At 60.0% G+C, this 17,693-nt stretch overlaps 3 protein-coding genes across 3 annotated transcripts; 2 read left to right on the forward strand and 1 right to left on the reverse strand.

Annotated features, from left to right (window-relative positions):
- Positions 1-446: 446 nt before the first annotated feature.
- On the forward strand, positions 447-2,496 carry BESB_001540 (Ctr copper transporter family protein; the record flags this gene model as incomplete). The annotated part of the gene is made up of 2 exons (XM_029358909.1): positions 447-1,409; positions 2,029-2,496. 2 exons carry the CDS (start codon positions 447-449, stop codon positions 2,494-2,496), a joined length of 1,431 nt encoding a protein of 476 aa, XP_029221821.1.
- Positions 2,497-4,070: 1,574 nt separating this feature from the next.
- Positions 4,071-12,796, reverse strand: BESB_001550 (tetratricopeptide repeat-containing protein; the record flags this gene model as incomplete). The annotated part of the gene is made up of 9 exons (XM_029358910.1): positions 4,071-5,006; positions 5,763-5,888; positions 6,269-6,452; positions 6,939-7,506; positions 7,790-8,096; positions 8,542-8,871; positions 9,456-9,506; positions 9,997-10,824; positions 11,036-12,796. The coding sequence occupies 9 exons, from the start codon at positions 12,794-12,796 to the stop codon at positions 4,071-4,073; spliced, it is 5,091 nt and encodes a 1,696-aa protein (XP_029221822.1).
- A 1,182-nt stretch (positions 12,797-13,978) lies between these two features.
- BESB_001560 (ribosomal protein RPL27) lies at positions 13,979-15,436 on the forward strand (the record flags this gene model as incomplete). The annotated part of the gene is made up of 3 exons (XM_029358911.1): positions 13,979-13,989; positions 14,657-14,893; positions 15,244-15,436. The coding sequence occupies 3 exons, from the start codon at positions 13,979-13,981 to the stop codon at positions 15,434-15,436; spliced, it is 441 nt and encodes a 146-aa protein (XP_029221823.1).
- Between the last annotated feature and the right edge of the window lie 2,257 nt (positions 15,437-17,693).

Consider the following 17,693-nt stretch of genomic DNA (forward strand, 5'->3'; position numbering starts at 1 on the left):
TCTCTGCTTCCGCCAGGCGTGTTGGCGAGAGTCTTGCTCTCACGAAGGCGTGGAGTTGCGCTTCGCCTTCAAATTTTGTCATTTGTTTCCGCCCTGTCGGCAGTGTGAGGCGCAGAGGGACCGCTGCCGACACAACATTAGCTGTCTTTCCCGTGTTGTCGTTTTATCGGCTGACGGAAGCCCCAGGTCTGGAGAAGGCCCTGTGCGTGTGTTGAAATCACCGACCGCAACTCTCACTCTCAGACCGTCTCCTTTTGCATGTATATAGCGGCTCGCCGTGTGAAAGACGCCACAGTCCGTCGTTCTGCAAGCCTGGTCAGGGAGCGCGGGCGTGCATGTGTGCCTTCTGACTGACGCAAGGGGGTTGTCGAGAAGGATGCCCCCTCGGCGATCGCTTGAGTAATCAGGTGTGTTTTATTCATATTTTTGCGGAGTACAGACTGAACATGAAGGCCGTTTCTGAGCAGCAGAGGGCGCCGGGGAGGCGGGGGGCTGTCCCTGCGTCTCTGTCTCGGCTCCCGTTCAGCAGAAATCGAGGGGAAGTCTTTTCGGTGCTACGCTTCGCGTCTGCGTTGAATGTTTTTTGTCTTTTCTTGTCTCTCTTGGCCTCCTCCCCCCTCCCCACGCCGCCCGCAGCGCGCTCGTCTGGGTCGCGGGCAGCCTCGCACTCCGCTCTGCCCTGGTCGTTGAGCGCGCCGTTGCTCGGCGCGGAGGCGAGCTCCGGGCCTCCGAATTTCCCCAGCGATGAGGAAGGAGAGCTCTCGAAGCTTCTCGCGGGTTTGGAAGCCCTTAAAACAGAGGGCGAGGTGAACGGCACTGCGCCGGCAGACCCGCCTGCGAAGGACGCGGCGACTGCGCCCGCGACACCTGACGCCGCAGGAGATAGTCAACAGGAAGGAAAGGACTGCTGCAAAGGCAAAACGGTACGCGATGATTCCGGTTCCGAGGGCGCGGTTGCCGCTGGCGGCACGGGGAGCAAAGATTCCCCCTCCGACGCGGGGGTCGACGCAGCCGCAAGAGGCAGGAAGAGGCGGAGACTCCAGCGCGCGCTGAGGCGTAAGGAAGGATGCTGCGGAGGGGAGAAGGGCGGCGAGCAATCCAAGGGTGAAGAGAAGGAAGAGGGCTGCTGTGGGGCCAAGAACAGGGCGAAAGTCGCGGCCGAGGCCGCAGGCGGCGGGGGCTGCTGTGGCGGAGGCGGAAAGGACGCGAGCGTCGCGGGCGCAGCCGGCGCGAAATCAATGAAGGCGAAGGCGTGCTGCACGGGCGAAATGCAGGAGGAGCAAGGGGACGCGGCCGGCGGACACGTTGCTGCCAAAGGCCACAAGTCGTCCTGCTGCGGCGTCATGCCCATGTCTTTCCAGAACTCGTATCACACTGTTATTCTCTTCCACAGCTGGGAGACCCTCGAAGTAAGACTGCCGTGTCTTTCCTACATACAGACATAGAGATGGATAACGCATCCGCGTGCGTAGCCAGTGCAGTGCTCCAGCCGAGGTCTGTCTCCGTGAAAACACGTGGTGTTTAACTTGCGCGCATGTCAAGAAACGCAAGCGGGGTGCGTGCGGCGGCCTTACGCGTACCAGATATTCTGTCCCCTGTATGCATTGCATACCAGTATATCTATGTATGTGGATAGGTAGCGTTACTAGGCGAGTGGTGTGGAGGAGGCATCGACGATGTACTCCGAGGGCGTGCTTGCGTATTTAGACCTGGGGGGGGAGGGGAGAGGGCGATAGCGCAGGTGAAAGGGAGTTAGGATCGTAAGGCGACCTGTGGATTTTCGCCTAACGTTTGTTTTCCGCATCCCTGGTTCCTTTCGTGTTCTCTGTCTCTTCGCCAAACTGTAGACTTCCTTTTTCGCCCCTCGGCAATGCGCGCAGTCGTGCGACATGCACTCGGTCGGCATGATGGCTTCTTCGAAGCGCGGCTCCAGAATCACACTGGAGCTGTGTTTTTGTGTCAGGCGCGTTGCTGCTGGTTTTCTTCGCATGCATCTGCGTATTTTTTGTGTGTGGTGTGTGTTTTCAGAAATGGCAATACGTGCTGTCGATTCTGGCCTGCATTGTCCTTGGGATGATCTCGGTTATTTTGAAGGTTGTTCGCCTGCGAGTTGAGTTCGTCCTCGTTCAGCGGGACCGGGCAGCCGAAGACAGGGCCGCGTCGGAGGGCGCGGCGAAGGGCTCTAGTCTGCCCTCTGCCTCAGTCAGGCATCGCCTCTGCATGGGCTTCCCCATCAAGCAAAACGCGTACCGCATGGTGGAGGCGTTCATCATTTACGGCTACGACTACCTACTCATGCTGATTGTCATGACGTACAACGTTGGCCTGTTCTTCGCTGTCACCGGTGGTCTCGCGCTCGGCTTCTTTTTCTTCGGGCACATGCTTCGCCTCAAGGCGGAAGACGGGGGACACGAGCTGGACGGCGAGGGCGGCGGCCACAGACGGCAAGGCATGTCGGAGGACTACCGCGGCGACCCCTGCTGCTGTGGCACGTAAATAAATACAGCGGTGCGGGAGGAAGCAAAGGCGTAGGAGGGCCGCACCGGATTCCATAGAAAAAGAAGTTGTGAGTGCTCAGTGGGGGGGGAGGGTCAGAAAAAGCCGGTAGTGGGTATCCGGACAGTTGTCTGTTACTTCATCGCCGAAAGTAGCGAGTCATCAGTGTGTGCAGTGTGTGTTTCTGCCCCTGTACGCCTTTTTTGTGCGTTGAAAGATAAAGGGATGTCGACCAGCCAAGGGTAGCAGAGGACTACAGACACGAGGCGGACGCCACATTCGATAGATCCGCGAGCAGCAGGAGCCTACCTCGCGCAGGGGGCACGGGGCCGCTCTCACAAGTAGCGCACGCAAGTTGACGTAGTGGCGGTAGTCAATCTGGGCAATCTGTTTCGTCGGCGAGACCAATTGAAAATACCCGGGAAAGGTGAGCATGAACCCTAGATACCTACTTATCGATGTAGGAACATAAGCTGCTAGAGGCCTGGTACGAGTTTCTACAAGACCAGAGTCTGGGTGCTCACAAAAGTATGTGGCAGCCACGCCGGTGCAGTGTTCAGGGTAAAAGGGTTCAGGGCAAAGTAGTTCTTTCAACTGGAGAAAGTATGCTGTTTCTACAGCACAAAGATATGCGCTGCAGTCTCCGCTAGCCTGCATGTGCGCGAGGGGCAGCTAGTGCTCCGGCAAGCACCATCCGGTGCCAATTCAGAAGGGTAATATCTCGAAAACCCCTGACACTGCTGAGACTTCGGGTAGTTGATTAGACACTGACTAGGCTTTGCTTTCACCACGGGCGGCGCCCGCGGGTCGTGCGGACTCGGCAGCCTACGCTGACAGGCGGGTAGCGACTAGGACCGGCGACCGGGTCTCGGGCCTCATTCTAAAGAACTCCCGAGGTAGAGCGTATCTGATCCCGCATATGAAAGGTCGCGGGGAGATGAAGTAGAGATCTGGCAGGGAGCGGTAGGGAGGGCACAGAGACGTGCTCAGTCTTCGCAGCCGAGCGCACAGAATGACACGATTCAATGGCAGATGGCAACTGCGCAAACGGGAAATGAAGCCACCACTGTCTTTCCACGGTGTTAGAGCCACCGAAAAACGGCACCAAGAAAAGGACAAGAGACCCCCAGTGTTCCAACAGATCAGCGAGCGAAGAAATCCATGAGAGAATAGAGAGAAAAACTGAGTCTCCACTGCTTTTGTGTTCCCTCCGATATTTGCTGGGAAGGACACGGGGCAAAACGCGCGCACGCACGGTTCGCCCTTCTTGCTTCGCCGTCAAAGGAATGCGCCCAGCGCAGCGCTAGAAGGTGCGTCACCAGCCACCTGAAGAGAAAAAAATCACGTGTGGATCGGGATGAGGGCAAGCCCAGTGCTTCACACATCATACAAATCCTTACAGGGGCAGACGCTACGCGCTCACGGAAAACACAGGTACAGCTATACTTTTGTAGAACGCAGACAAGTATGTGCCGACTAGCTCGGTCTTTATAAGGCTGCCTGAAGGCTCGCAGGACGTCACGTTCAGCATCCGTTGACCTTGGACCCGGACTCCGAAGAATGCATCGAACAGCCTACCACGGTAGACGTGCCCGTACAGTGTTTGCGTTATCCACACATACACATAAGTGAACATGCACATTCTGGATTGACTGGCCTCGGCGTTTCCTTGCTTCGTCTACGCCGACGCACTGCTGGCTCGTCCCTTCATGGCGGGCCCTCCGTGAGCCCGTCTGCCTGTCCTCACTTGGCCGAGTTTTCTTTTTGTCTCCCGCGGCTTGGTTCTGGGCGGCCTCTTGCTCCGCGCGAAGGCGCTTCTCGCGGACTCTCTGCTCGAGGTCCATGGCATGCGCCAGCTGCTGTTTCATCAGCAGCTCCTTCTGAGTCACGTTTCGGAAAAGAGACAGCCTTTTGTCGCCCTGCAGGGCCAACAGCCGCGCTCGTTCCTTCTCGGCAGCTGCGAGGTTGATGGCGCTCGCCGCTGCAGCCGCGTTCGCTGCGGCTGCTGCCGCCACAGAGGCGTTGAAGGGCACGCCGGTCGGCGGGCGCGAGCTGAACCCACCTGCAGAGAGAGGCGCGGAACTGAAACCTCCAGGCGGCGCCGAACTGAAGCCGCTCGGAGCCGAGCTGAAGCCTCCCACACCCACGAGCGCCGAGGAAAAACCCTTCGTCGGCACTGAGGAGAAACCGCTTGCTAGAGCTGAACTGAAGCCTCCCGTTGGTCTCGGCGTCGAGCTAAAACCTGCCGCGGGCTGCACCTCCGAAGTCGCGCCCAAGCCCTGCGCGCCCGCAGCCACGCCCGCCGCCGCCAGCTGACCCCCCCCGGCGGCCAAGCTCACGGCGGTCGGCACATGCGGCTGGTCTACCTCTTGGGCTCCAAGACGAGAGCCGCCGGGCAAGGCCGGGGTCGCGGGAAGGCCCTGCGGGGGCATCTTCGCTCGAGTCGTTGTGGGCGAGGGTGTCCGACTAGCGGCACGGTGACCCGCAGTTTTCTTCGCGCCTGAGGCCTCCTACAGCAAGAGAGTGCAGGGCGGACGACACGCACGTGGCACAGAAAAAGCGAGGCCCTCTGCCAGACAGTGACGTGAACGGTGTGAAGCGCGCGACGCTACGGAAAGACGATGGCAAGGCGACGACGCTTCTCTTTAAACAGAGAGGAACACTGCCACATCCCGGTAACCCCGGGGACGGCTACTCTTCTTGGCTTTCTCCGCGGGGCAGTCTTCCGTCGCGCGTCGTCCCCACTCAGCTATTCCACATCGGTTATGTTCTAGGCGTAATATATGGATTCTTGTTCTCACTCATCCTAACAGCGAGAGAAAACTACTACTCAGATGCTAGTCTAATCAGTAGCATCGTACTTGGAGTTATCATCTCTGAGACAGGATTATTTATCAGCTTTTCTCGACTTCCTCCGTCTCTGCTGCTGGCCAGTGCTGACTCCGCATTCCTCGCACCTGCTCGTCGTCTATCTGAAAACGTCTATCTGCTGCTTCCCGTTCGCTTTCCGCTGCCCCCAGTTCTTCTCCCCCGTGTGAGGTGGCGTGCTGTCTCCAGCGTCTCTTCGTCGCGAGCTGCCGCGCCTACGCCGCTCCGGCTGTCTGCCTCCACGGGCCCCTCCGTCTCAAGTTATGCACATTCCACGTCGCAGGTACGCGGCCTCCGGTGCGCAGCCCTGGACAAACGCAACCAACGTCGCTGCGGTCGCTGGCGACTTCGGGCTCACGAGAGACCCCGAGCGTGACACAACGCCGTGCGTGGCTCACCTCTTCGCTTTTCTTCTGGTTCGCCATCCGGAGCAGCACGATTCGCCGGTACTTCAGGGCATTGGGGTGTTGCGGCTCCTGAGCCAGCGCGGCATTCAGGTCTTCTAGGGCTTTCTCGTAGTCGAGCTGCAGGGCGGGAAACGGTGGACGCTCGAAAAAACACGAGATGGAAAAACTTCGTAAAAACACGAAAGGGCAGCGAATCAACACACCGGTCATGGGCTGCCCATCCGCCCATCCTGGGGCGACTATTTGATACGATGGCATCCACAGTTACTCGCTTGAGCATGCACTGCGCATGCCATTGCTCACTGGGCACGACCGATTCGTACTCTCGAGTTTAGTGGAGCTCCACAGCCGACAAGGTTGTACCTTCTGCGAACGCGTCCTCGAGTCTGACTCTCTCGGGCTGCCCGAGAAGCCGAGAGGAGCGGAAAAAGAGAAGAAGAGGTGTGAGGCACTTCGAGGAGGAGTCTGCCGCGCTTCTTCGCGTCCTCGAGGCTTACCCTGTTCGCGTGCGCGGCGCCGCGGGCTACGAGTGCGTCAATGTACTTGGGCTTCAGGAGCAGGGCGGCCTCGTAGCACTCCATCGCCGCGCCCAGGTCGCCTTTCCTGGCCGCAGCGACGCCCTGCTGCAGGCGCTGCTGGGCCCACTGGTTGCTCTGCTCGTCCGTCAAAAACGTTCCCAGGCTGGAAAAGCAAGGGGACAGAAGAAGCGCACACGAATGCGTGCACATATAGCCACGCACACAGCGACAGGCTCATGCACCTGCCCCTCGCTTATATGCGAGCACTGCCGCATCCCAGGTCTCTTCTCACGCTGGGGGCCGTCCGCATTCATCAAACGCGCCGAGGGACGCGGGAGGCCCGCGCCAGTGCGAGAGGCGCGTACACGCCCAGAGGCACCTGCAGCACCTTGCGTGGACAAAAAGATGCATATGCTGACTCAAGGGACGAGGCCGCGATGGCGTAGAACGACGCAAAGCGCAGACGAAAATCTGCAGATGGAGGGTCTCCGCCCGCACGCACCCTCGAGAGGGTAAGTCAGGCCGCAAAGCCTTCACCTGATCCAACGCGCCTGTCCTGCTCGCGCGCTGCAACGCGGATTGGCTGTCGCCTTCGGTCGACCGGAGCCTCCGCGTTTTCTCCCCGTATTTCTTTCTCCTCCGCGCTCACCCCAAGTATCGGTCTTCCTCTGCGTCGTGCGGCTCTTCTTCGTCTTCTTCCGCGGACGGCTGGCTGCCCTCTCCCTCTGCGGCCTTCCTGCGCCTCTCCCGCAGCAGCGCGCGTCGCTCCTTCTCAAGTCGCCTCGTTTCTTCGCGGCGCTGCTGGAGCTCCCGCTCAGCCTCTGCGGCGGTTTTTCGCCAGCGGCAGGTCGCCGGGAAGACTCCAGCGGAGAGCGCAAAGGAGAAAAAGTGCGAGCGAAGCAGGTCAAAGAGCCGCAGCTTGTGCCCAAGGCCTCCGTAGTTCTTCACGCGCGGATCGCTGAAGAGAATGAACGGCAGGCGCTGGCGAAGCAGAGACGCGCCGCCATCCCACCACGAGAAAGCAAACGCAGACGGCCCTGAAGACCCCTGACGCAGGCGCAGCACCCCAGTCCCCGCCTCTCCCTCCTTCGCCGCCGACTCCGCACACAAGGCCTTCGCCGTCGCCAGCGTCGGCGGCTGAAGAGCGACGATCGGGAAGTAGTCCTCATACTGGCAACGCATGAACAGCGAGTCCTGCTGATGCGCCGCCGTGAAACCTGGAGACGGACAAGGAAGACAGAAAAAACTGTCACGGACGAGAAGCCAGGGGGGAAGCAGCCGATAGGGAAGGCCAGACAGGAAGGAACCAGACATCTACGCTTGGAGAAGGAAACTCGCTGTCTTGTTCTAAATAGCTTGCTCCCTCTCGCGCGCCCTCAGGGGTCTGTGCCTCCTCTAGCACTAGTTCTGGCTCGTTTCTGTGCGGCACCTCTAACGTGAAGGTGACTTCTCTGCTTCCTCGAGCGGCATCCAGACGTGCGAGGCTCTGCCTGAACGCACCGAGTGGCTTCTGCAGAGGCACTGGCGAGTCGGGAGCTGCCAGGTACAAGGGCGGCCGCAGCGTGAGAAGGACGTGAGCGTGGGCGTCGTTCAAAGTCGCATCATCCAAACGACCTTCGTTGTCGGCGCCACTCTCGTTCGCTCGAGGGGAGGACGCGCGCGAACTCACGGACGGCTTCGCGCCCGGAGCGCCGGAGCGCCCAAACGGAGAACTCGACGCCGACTGAAAGTCCGCCAGACACGCGCGGATCGCTGTTCCTACTGGCAAAAAGCGCCCTACGCACCCGCTCGCCTGCCCGCCCTTGCACTGCAAAAAAAGAGCAAGGGACACAGACCGCGTCGCATGCAAAAAACCAGTCGGCTTCAGCAGCTTTGCACACGTGTCAAGCCTACACAAGAGAGAGCAACCAGCATCTCGTCACCGCGCCGCGCCAGCGAGATCACCCCGGGTACACCTTGCGTGTGGGCAACTGCCGATGTCTGCGTCGCGTGCGTAGAACCACAGCTGTGACCGCGCACAGATTCTGTCCGGCGTCTAGCAGGCACATTGAGCCCCCGCAGCGGCGCTGGCGAATGAAGGGCGATCTCCGTTACACGTTCTAACACAATCTACCAGGTTTCTGTAGACTACCCTTTCTCCGTCTCTCCTCGTCTGCCACCACACTAAGCGGTTTCCTCACTCAGCACCTTCTCACGCGCGCCTGCAGTTCTCTGTCTCGGCACGCGGCGGCGGCCTCTGCCCGCCGCCTCACCTCGTAAGGACCAATGGCCGCGAGCGGCAGAGCGCCGTAGAGCCCGCTGCTGCCGATGTCGCACTCAGTCCTCAGGAGGCGCCGCCGACTCGCGGAGACTGGAGACGCGGAGGCCGCCGCAGACGCGGAAGCCGGCGGGCCGGCGCCGGGACGAGCCGCCGCCTCGCGAGTGGGCGCGGGCGAAGACGAGGTCGTGGAGGCAGACGGAGCCGCCACGTCTTCTGGTAGCGGATAGACTTCAGCGGCGACGAGTCGAACGAGGAGAAGCGCGCGGCTGGAATCGCAGCGAACCACCCAGCCACGAACGACGACGCCGGGGCGCTCCAACACCTGGAATCCGAAGAACACAGCAAAAAGGACGTGAGGGTGCAACGGGACCGAAACGCAAGACTGGCTGCACACGACTCTCCGCGTACTCACAAACGCGAAAATACATATATGCATACATATATATAAATATGTGTCTACGCACGTGTATTTACGCATGCATCAGTGCATGGATGTGCGCTGCGAGAGGTGCCGGGGAAGCACGTCGAGGCGCGGCGCAGGAAAAACTCCGCGCCCTGCGTGCTGGCACACGCTCGCGGGACTCTTCTGCGGACCGGCGTGAGCGCTCGGGCACGCGGCCACCGCGGCAGAAAAGGGCGCAGGAAACAAAGAAAACATGCGCGCAATGCAGGTCTGGAGAGGCCAGTGTGAAGAGGCAGATGTGACAAGACAGCACACAGCAGAATAGTGAAGTGGAGCAGCAGCCGCGCGGAAAAGCAGCCACGCAAACGAGGGCGCGGCGGCCTCAGAGCGCTCGCCCAGGCCGATCGCGAGAAACGGCAGGAGCCTCAACCCCGAGTTGAGGAAGACAGTCAAGAAGGTGGCATCCCGGACAGAAGCGAGCGCCGGATTAAGCCATGGCTTACCTGAAGAAATTCGCGGCGGCCGTGGCGGCCAAACATGATAGTGCGTTGAATCTGAAAAGGTAAACCACGCGCGCGAAAAAGGACACCGAGAGAGTGAGGCTGGCTGGAAAAACACGGGTGATGATCCACGCGAGCCAGTTGAAACCCTGAGACAGCAGCGAGATCTACTAAATGCCCTCAGAAACGTGCAGCGATGCGATACGCAGGCGCGGACAGCCGAGGAAGGCACATACAGCAAGCCGTAGGCTTCCCCTTCGATCTGCCTGGTTAGCGACGAGAGGGGAACGGCTATCTGCTGCAGAAGAGCAAACCGAAAGGCGCAGAGACGGCCGCGACGCCAAAGAGGGAGCGAGCTAGGAAGAGCAGAAGAAGATGTCGGCTCAGACGACGAAGCGCAGGCGCTGGGAAGCACAGCGGCGCCGAGTGTGCGGAAAAAGAAAGAGGCCGCCAGACACAGAGGCATGAAAGACATACGGGAAAGACACCACGACAGGCAGGGTAGGCAGGAGGGCACGATGGGCTCGCACGCCCGGCGAGTTACCTCTTCAGGTCCAATGACTCTGTCAATGATGAAACTGCCCTCGATGAGTTCGTCGGGGCTGAGCCTCTGCAGTTTTCGAACGGTTCCCACGTAGACATCCTTGAGGCGCTGAAGATGCTCCTCCTCTCTCCGCACCTTCTCCTGCGCGTCCTCGGCGCCGCCACTCGCCGCAGCCGGCTCCCCTCTCGCGCTTCCTCCGCCCTCAGCCTCTTTTCTCTGCTCGCCAGAACTCGCTTCGCGAAGCAACTCATCGCGGATGCCTGCGCGCCAGGCCGCCGCGTGCGCAGAACCCAGCATCCACAGCGAAAGGTCGCTAACGCCCTCGTTGATGTGCCGCACCTTCACAGTGATGCCTGCGGGTGACGGCGCCTGCGCCGGCGGGGTGCCAGCAGTCGAGCCAGATCTCGCAGAAGAGGCCAAAGGCGGGGAGGCAGACGAAGAGGAGGCAGAAAACGAGGATGCAGGAGACGGTGACGCAAAAAAAGTGGAGGAAGGAGACGAAGTGGCAGAAGAAGCGGCAGAAGAAGAGGAGGCAAAGACAGAGGGAGACGGGCGCTCCTGGTCGGAAGCGAACTTGCGTTGGACCGCGAGAGTCTGCGTGTGAGCTGCGTCAAGGAGCGCAAAGAGCGACGCGGCTTCTTCGGTCTCCGCCGGCAAGGCGAGACTCCAGGAAGCCCCATAGGGAGGAGAAGCCGAGGAAGCAGGTGAAGAAGGGGGAGATGCGCCGCCAGCGCCTGCCTCTTCTCGCTTGGGCTTTGCTGGCGCAGGGGGCAGCGGGCGGTAGGAAGAGAGGAAGCTCCGCCGGATGGCGCGGACCGCAACTTTTTCCTAAAAAGACGCAGTCCGCAGACAGGCAACAAATAGATCCTGGGATGTCATCTGAAAGTACTTTAGACACGCGAGTTCGCCCACAACAATCTGGCAACGCGCAGAGCCCGCGCTGAGTCGTGCAGAAAGTCACGGGCCCAACGCACGGACAGGTATTCGCCTGAGGAGGCAGCCCGCCGCGAGTTTTCCGAGCCCAAGTCTCTCTGCCCACCCCATAGCCTTCTTCCTCCTCGTCCCTCGGCCTGCCTTTCTTCCATGGATGGCGCCGCTGTGCCTCGCTCACTTTTCGCAGGAGTTTGCTGAGTGCGTCATCGAATGCGCGGACGCATCTTTCGTCTGAATCCCTGTCTGCTTGATGGCGTTTGGCTTTCGCTCCCTCCGCCTCTGTGTGTGCGGCGCTTTCGCTATCTGCGTCGTCCTTGCTCCCGTCTGGCTTCTCGGCGTCTTCTTCGCTCTCCGTCGTCTCCTTCTCAAACCGCAGCGTCCTTCGCAGCTCTTGGCTGAGGCGGGAAAAGCACGCGACGCGCTCCTGGAAGAGAGAGTGGCTGCCGTCCAGCTCGTCGTCTCGCTCGAGCGTCCTCCGCCCGTCGCTTCTGGGCCTCTTCTTCCCCTCCGCGGCTCGCGCCTCTTCTGCTTGCCGCCGCTTGACACTCTCCGCCACGGCTGCCGGCGAGAGCACCGGCCACTCCTGCAGAAGCGCGCGGAGCGCCTTTTCGGTGCAGGCAGGGTTCTCGACGTCTCTCTCGAACTCTGAGACCGCCGCAGCGGCGCCCTCGACCTCTCTGCCGCCCGCCCGGTGCGCAGTCTCCGCGGGGAACGCGGAGGCCGGAAGGGGCGAGACCGACGCCGCGGCCTGCGCGAGCTGGCTGGAAGAGACGGCGAGCCCAGGAGGGACGCGCGGCTTGACAGAGACCAGCGCAGCCGCAGCAGAGGCCGGCAGCGCGCCAAGAGGAAGCGACAAGCCGGGCCTGGACCTCGCGGACGCCTGCGGCGCCCCCGAAAAGTTCCGCATTCTCGCCTGCTGCGTGAGGCTGTCGAGCGATGCAGATGCAGAAGACACAGAGGAAAGATCGCGCGCGTCTGCAGAAGCAACGCCTTCCGGCAGGCCGTCTACGCCTCCTCGCGCTGAAGCATCGGCAGTGACGGATGTGGCGACGCCGCGCAGGACAGAAACCGAGGCGGAGGCAGACGCGGTATCTTCAGACGACGACGCGGAGAAGCGACTCCCTGAGGCCGAGGCGCACGACGACGAATCTAAAGCAGAGGCAGGCGTCAAACAAGCCAGAGACGGCCTGGAAGGGCTCGGTACAGGCGCCTGCGTATCAGCGCCGACAGGCGCGCCGCCTAGGCGAGGAGACTCGTCTTTCGAAAAGGTGTTAGAGCGTCGGTCTCCACTTTCTACACGAGAGAACGCCGCGTAAAGACTTTTCTCAGAGGAGCCGTCATCCGCGCTAGCAAGACTTGCCTGTCGCAGATGCGCTTGCAGAGCTTTCAACGCCGCGTCGGCGTCTGGTTTGCCAGGCGAAGCACGCGGGTCACCTCCCGAGTCAGAGACACTTTGTGGGGACTCTTGGGTGCATTTGGCCCGCGGGCCCCCCACTGCACGGTCTTCCGCGGCCCCCGCAGCCCCACGCGTGCCCGTAGTCCCCGAGGAGGACGACGAAGAGCGGAAGGGGACAAACCGGAAGGCTCGCGCAGGCGCGGAGGCCGAGGAAAAAATCAGGCGGAGGAGCTCTGCAGTGCGAGCTGCGTGCGCCGCGGGGCCGGCCGTCGACCCCCCAGAGGCGAAGTCACACGCGGGGGAAGAAGACGAAGGCGCCGAAGGGTCAGCGAGGAGAGACGAGGCCCGGGACTGAGAAGCGGGCAAGGAAGATGGAGACATGAGGGTCGGCGCGGCGGCGTCAGCGACGGCAGGATCAGATGGGCGTATCAGAGTCTGGTTGTCTCCTTTCTGCCCTCCTTCCTTTTCCATCGATCTTTCTCGTCCTCGCCACCGCTGGCTGGCGCACTCTCTCTGCCTGCTGCGCCACTTTCGATCGAGCGCCTCTCGATGCCGCTGCGACCCGCGCGCCACGGCCGAAGCTGCTCCCCCTCTCGGGGTTCGCCTCCCACCCTGAACCTGCCGTTCACTCTGCGCCCGTGCAGATTGCTTCTCTTCTGTCGTCTTTCGAGAGTGCAGCAGACGACCGGGCTTGGAATCGAGCGATTGAAGCGGAGCGTCTGGCTGCAGAGGGAGCGCTGGGAACTCGGGAGACGAGTCGAGTGTTCCGCGGAGGGCAGGGATTCTGCGGCGCGTGAGCAGGGAAGCAGCATTCCGCTGGCGGTTCGGGGCGGTCGCGGGCAGCAGAGACGAAGCAGACACGCGGAAGTCGAGATTTTCTGAACCTGTGTCCACGGTGGGGTCCTTCACGCTCGCGGTGCGATCGCCTGCCAGCGACGGCGCGTGCACGTAGAGAGGAAAGCCACTAAGGGAGGAAGAACGTGGAGGCGGCTAGTCTCGACGTCCGCCGTTTGTAGGGGCCTCGCCTTGTTCTTCCCTCGTCCGCGTTGGCAGATGTTGCCGCCTCACTTTGCGACAGAAAGATGCAAGTGCATGAAGAAGCCGGACAGCCGTTGCATGAGGTTGTCAACAGGCTACGTCCGTCCGCCCGCCTGCGGCAGCCCTCCAGCGAGTCAACCGCGCGCGTCCGCCCGTCTCTGTGTGAAGATACGAGATTTTCTGCAAAGCTTTTGGATTTTTTGCTTTCCGCCGGGCGGCAGGAGCAGCTCGAGTCCTGACTCCTCATTCGGGCGGCATGCGTGCTCTGTGTCTCGCCAGGATTTTTCCTGGAGGGCCTCTGACGCCGGCCTTTCTGGGAGTAAAGCTGCCTGCTGCGCGCAGAGGGCAGTCGCCCTATAGACGAAATTCTCTAGAAAAAACAGCTGCGCATACCAGGGAGCGCGCGCGAGTGCGTGGCGACTCCGAAAGGTGGCTGTGGGTGTTGCGTAAGAGAAAAGAGACTGGAAGAAAGGCACGCACTTGACGGGCCTCGGATCCACGGAGAGAGCGTGCCCAATTTTCCCTTGAGAAGAGACGTGTGTCTGTCGGATTAGTGTTCCTTCCTTTCCGATTTTTTGGGGGATTCTTCTTCGCTGTCACTCTTTTTTCGACGAGATGGTGAAGCTGTAAGTCGACTGAACGGAGCGCGTCCCACCACTGCCTCGCTACTGCAGAACTAGGGAATTTTCGATTCTCCGCTTGTGGGGTGCTGCCGACACAAAGCTGCATGTCGGACGGACGTACGCTGCGTCAACGAAGAAGCCCTTCTGTAGCTCTTTGCTACCTTTCAGATGTTTTCCAGTGGCGCCTGGGTCCATTGGGAGCGACTGTTTGTGCGGCGATGTCCATGTCTCTTGGCCTGCTCGGGCTGTGTCACTCGCCGCCAGCCCCGCCCTTCTCCCACCGCTGCAACGAAGAATCGTGAAGTCTTGGGTTCATCTGAATGTTTCGCAGCAGGTGTCGTGTTTCAGCTTTTTTGTGTTGATCTGAGTCTCTTCGCATTGGGGAGTACTCGCTTCCGTGGCGGCCGACCTGCAGAGGACCGCATGCTCGCTCGAGGCTCCCTCACGCCGAAGCGGCATGTGCGCGTCGAATCGGGAAAGAAAGGGCGCGCGGGTCCTTCGCTGACGTCTCCAAAACTTGTTTCTAGTGCGCAGTGTGCCTACCGTGGTGCAGGATCGGTTTCGGGGTTGATGTAGCTAGCCTATCCTGCGGCCTGCCGACTGCAGTCGCCGCAGAGCTTCGCCGGGGGTGGTAATCTGGGTCTCCTCTCTTGGTGCGTGTGTGCTTCAGTCTGAAATCCGGCCGCGTTGTGGTCGTCCTCAACGGACGCCACGCGGGGAAGAAGGGTGTCGTCGTGAACACCTGGGAGGGAAGCAAAGAGAGGCAATTCGCCTTCTGCCTTGTCGCCGGTATCGAGAAGGCGCCCCTTAAGGTGCACAAGAAGATGCCCGCGAAGAAAATCGAGAAGCGCATGCGCGTCAAGCCCTTCCTGAAGTACATCAACGTCAACCACTTGATGCCCACACGGTGAGACAAGAGTTCAACGTCTTCAGAAATCGAGTCAGCGGGGCCTGGGGATGGGGCGACACGGGGGGGGGGGGGGGGGGGGGGGGGGGGGGGGGGGGCTGGCGGCAAGGGAGGAGACCGCAGGGACCCACTCCCTGCTCGAATTTTTTTTGGCGGGTTCTGTTCTCGGCTGTTCGCGCCACTCGCCTTCTGTACCGGGTGTAAAGGATGGGCTCTGTGTTGGTAATTTATAGAGTTGCTCTGTTTTCGCGGCTTGTAGATCTTTTGAGAGTGTGACCGAATAGGTTTCAACCCGAAAACGTTTGAGAGGCAGTCGAGAGTCTGTGGTGCGTGGATTTGTCGCTTCTCAGATACACCGTGAGCAGCGACATGGACGTCAAGACCCTCGTCCCCGAAGATGCGATGAGAACCTCTGACGACCGCAAAGCCGCCAAGAAGGGACTGAAGAAGATCTTCTACGAGAAGTTCACCAACCCCGTCAACGACAAGGTCGGAAAGGTCAGCAAGGATCTCCTCTTCTTGCGCAAGAAGCTGCGATTCTAAAGAGTGGATTGTTCGCGACAATCTCTCTTCTACGGTTGGCCTTTCGTTTTTCTGTCTGTCCCTGATTGCGGTCTCCGATTGCTCGGCTGTCTCTGGCTTTCAACGCGGGCGCGTCTCAACCAGCTAGGGTCGATCCTGGCGACTCCCGGCCGCCTCTTTGCCTCGTCTTTACCCCTTGGAGTCGTCTGGCTGCTGTGTGAACGGGGCCGAGGGGCGGGGAAATGGGAATAGAGAGAGCTGTGAGCGAGAAAGAGACAGCGGAGGGGTGTGGGAGTCTGGCGGTTTCGGCGTCCTCCCTCCGTGGTCTGTCGCGAGGGGGCGCGTTCGCTTTCTGAGGAAGGACCGAAGCCAAAAAACTCCTGTCGCTTCTGTGATCCTTGTTGAAGTCTAATTGAACCCCGAAGTCCAATTCCCCCGCGCCTTGTCCCTGAAAGGCCGTTCTGCAGGACGTGCGTCGGCACAGACGGTGGAAAGCCGCCTATCTCACTGCGTTCCGAGCGTGTGAACGCCACGTCTCTATATTAGGCACATGGGTGCTGCTGCATCCCTCAGTCTGCTGTCCTTTGTCTGGAATTTTGGTCCGGCTGACGTAGCTTCTTATGTGGCTTTCGTGCACCCGTGGTCGTTTTCACTGCCTTTTTCCTCGATGACTCCTTTAAATCTGTATTCTTCGCTCCCTGCTCCTGTCTAAATACTTGTGGCAGGTAAGTTTCTAAAGACGTGTTTGAAGTGTTGTCATGCCGGTGTGTTGGTTTTCTGCTTTTCGGCCAAGCGTCTCAGTGAACCATACTCCGGCTGAAGTGGCGACGCGTTTGCACATAACGCTCTCTTTTCTGAGAACTTCTGTGCGAACGCGACTGGAAGCTGCGTCTGTGGTCGGCAGTCACTCGGACGGACGCACAAAGATAGGGTTCGCCAGGCGAGAATGGACGGTGAGGCTCTCAGGCCGCGGACTCTTGAGAGCTGAAGGCGGCGCTGACTTTTTCCAGCGCGCGTTCAGTCTTCAAGACCGTGCGCGTTTGTGTCTCGCTTTTCACGGTTGGGTCTCTCGCGTCAGAGGGAGGTCTTGGATCGCGATGGTTCGAGAGCGGTCGCTTCACTCGCGTCGTTTCTCCTCTCCGATCTGGCACTTCCGTTGACTACAGTTCGTCGAAGGAAGCTCATCCTACCGTGTGCGTACTCCGTTCTTGCCGCTTCTGCACATTTTTCGTGATGCCGCATTTGCACGTGTGGCCGCTTCGTCGGTGCATGTCGCGCATGCGTCGTCACAGTACATGTGCTAGATCGCAGGCCTTCTCTGCAGAGTTGCAAAGAGAATCTATTCTTTTCCAGCTTTCAAGTGAAGGCCACATACTTTGTGCCTTGAACGTTGTGGTCGTGAGTGTTCTGTCTGCTGGTCACGCGTGTCTACCTGCATGTTCACGGGTGCAGGCAGGAGATACTCATGTCTGAGCTCACGAGTTCAGTTTCTGGCGCACTGTAGTTTCTGGACTGCATCATCCGTAGTCCCTACAGCTGGCGTTTCCGTGTAGAGAGCTGTATTCGTGCGTTGAGGCGCTGGTAGACACGGGGGATGCAGAAAGCACGCGTCGGTAGAATTTGCGGCTAACGGGACGGTGAAACACTATGCCGCCTACGGTATACCACGAGGAGACGACACTGTTGTGCCTGAGTGGAAGCACGAGGGCACTGGAGTCAAATGAACGAACACCGCCTCATTTTCCGTACTTCAAGTCGAAGTGGCAGCGTGTAGCTTGCCCTTATCATAGATAAGAGGAAAGCTTCACGCGTAGAGCTGCGTGTGTGACTGGGAGTCTTGCACTCGCTGGGGCGTAGATAACGACACGTGTCTTTCGTTCCAGTCCTTCATGAAATCACGGCCTTGTGATTCCTTGTAGGATGGACGAAAGCGAGTGTTTCAACAAGTAGGGTGAAACGGACCAGCCCTCCGAACGGCATGTGTCGTGTATGACCTCTGCCGTCGGCCGGTTCTTCGCTCGTCTTGTGACATCCAGTGTAGGCGAGCTGCTAGGTGCCAGTAATGGTATTGCCGTTTCATAATTCACCTAATAATAATGATTGAGTTCATTGTGTCTTGTCAGCGGGTCCAAATAGCTTTCTGTCTGACTTTGAATCAGTGCGCTCTTTCATTTGGCCAAAGCTGATGATCACCTGATAGTAGATTTTGAAGGCCCCCTGTTGTCCTGCATACTGAACCCATGCGGGAGCCAAGGACGCCGTTGAAAAGAGCATATGA

The sequence above is a fragment of the Besnoitia besnoiti genome, chromosome I (assembly GCF_002563875.1).
Source record: "Besnoitia besnoiti strain Bb-Ger1 chromosome I, whole genome shotgun sequence".
In the NCBI taxonomy this organism is placed as follows: Eukaryota; Apicomplexa; class Conoidasida; order Eucoccidiorida; family Sarcocystidae; genus Besnoitia; species Besnoitia besnoiti.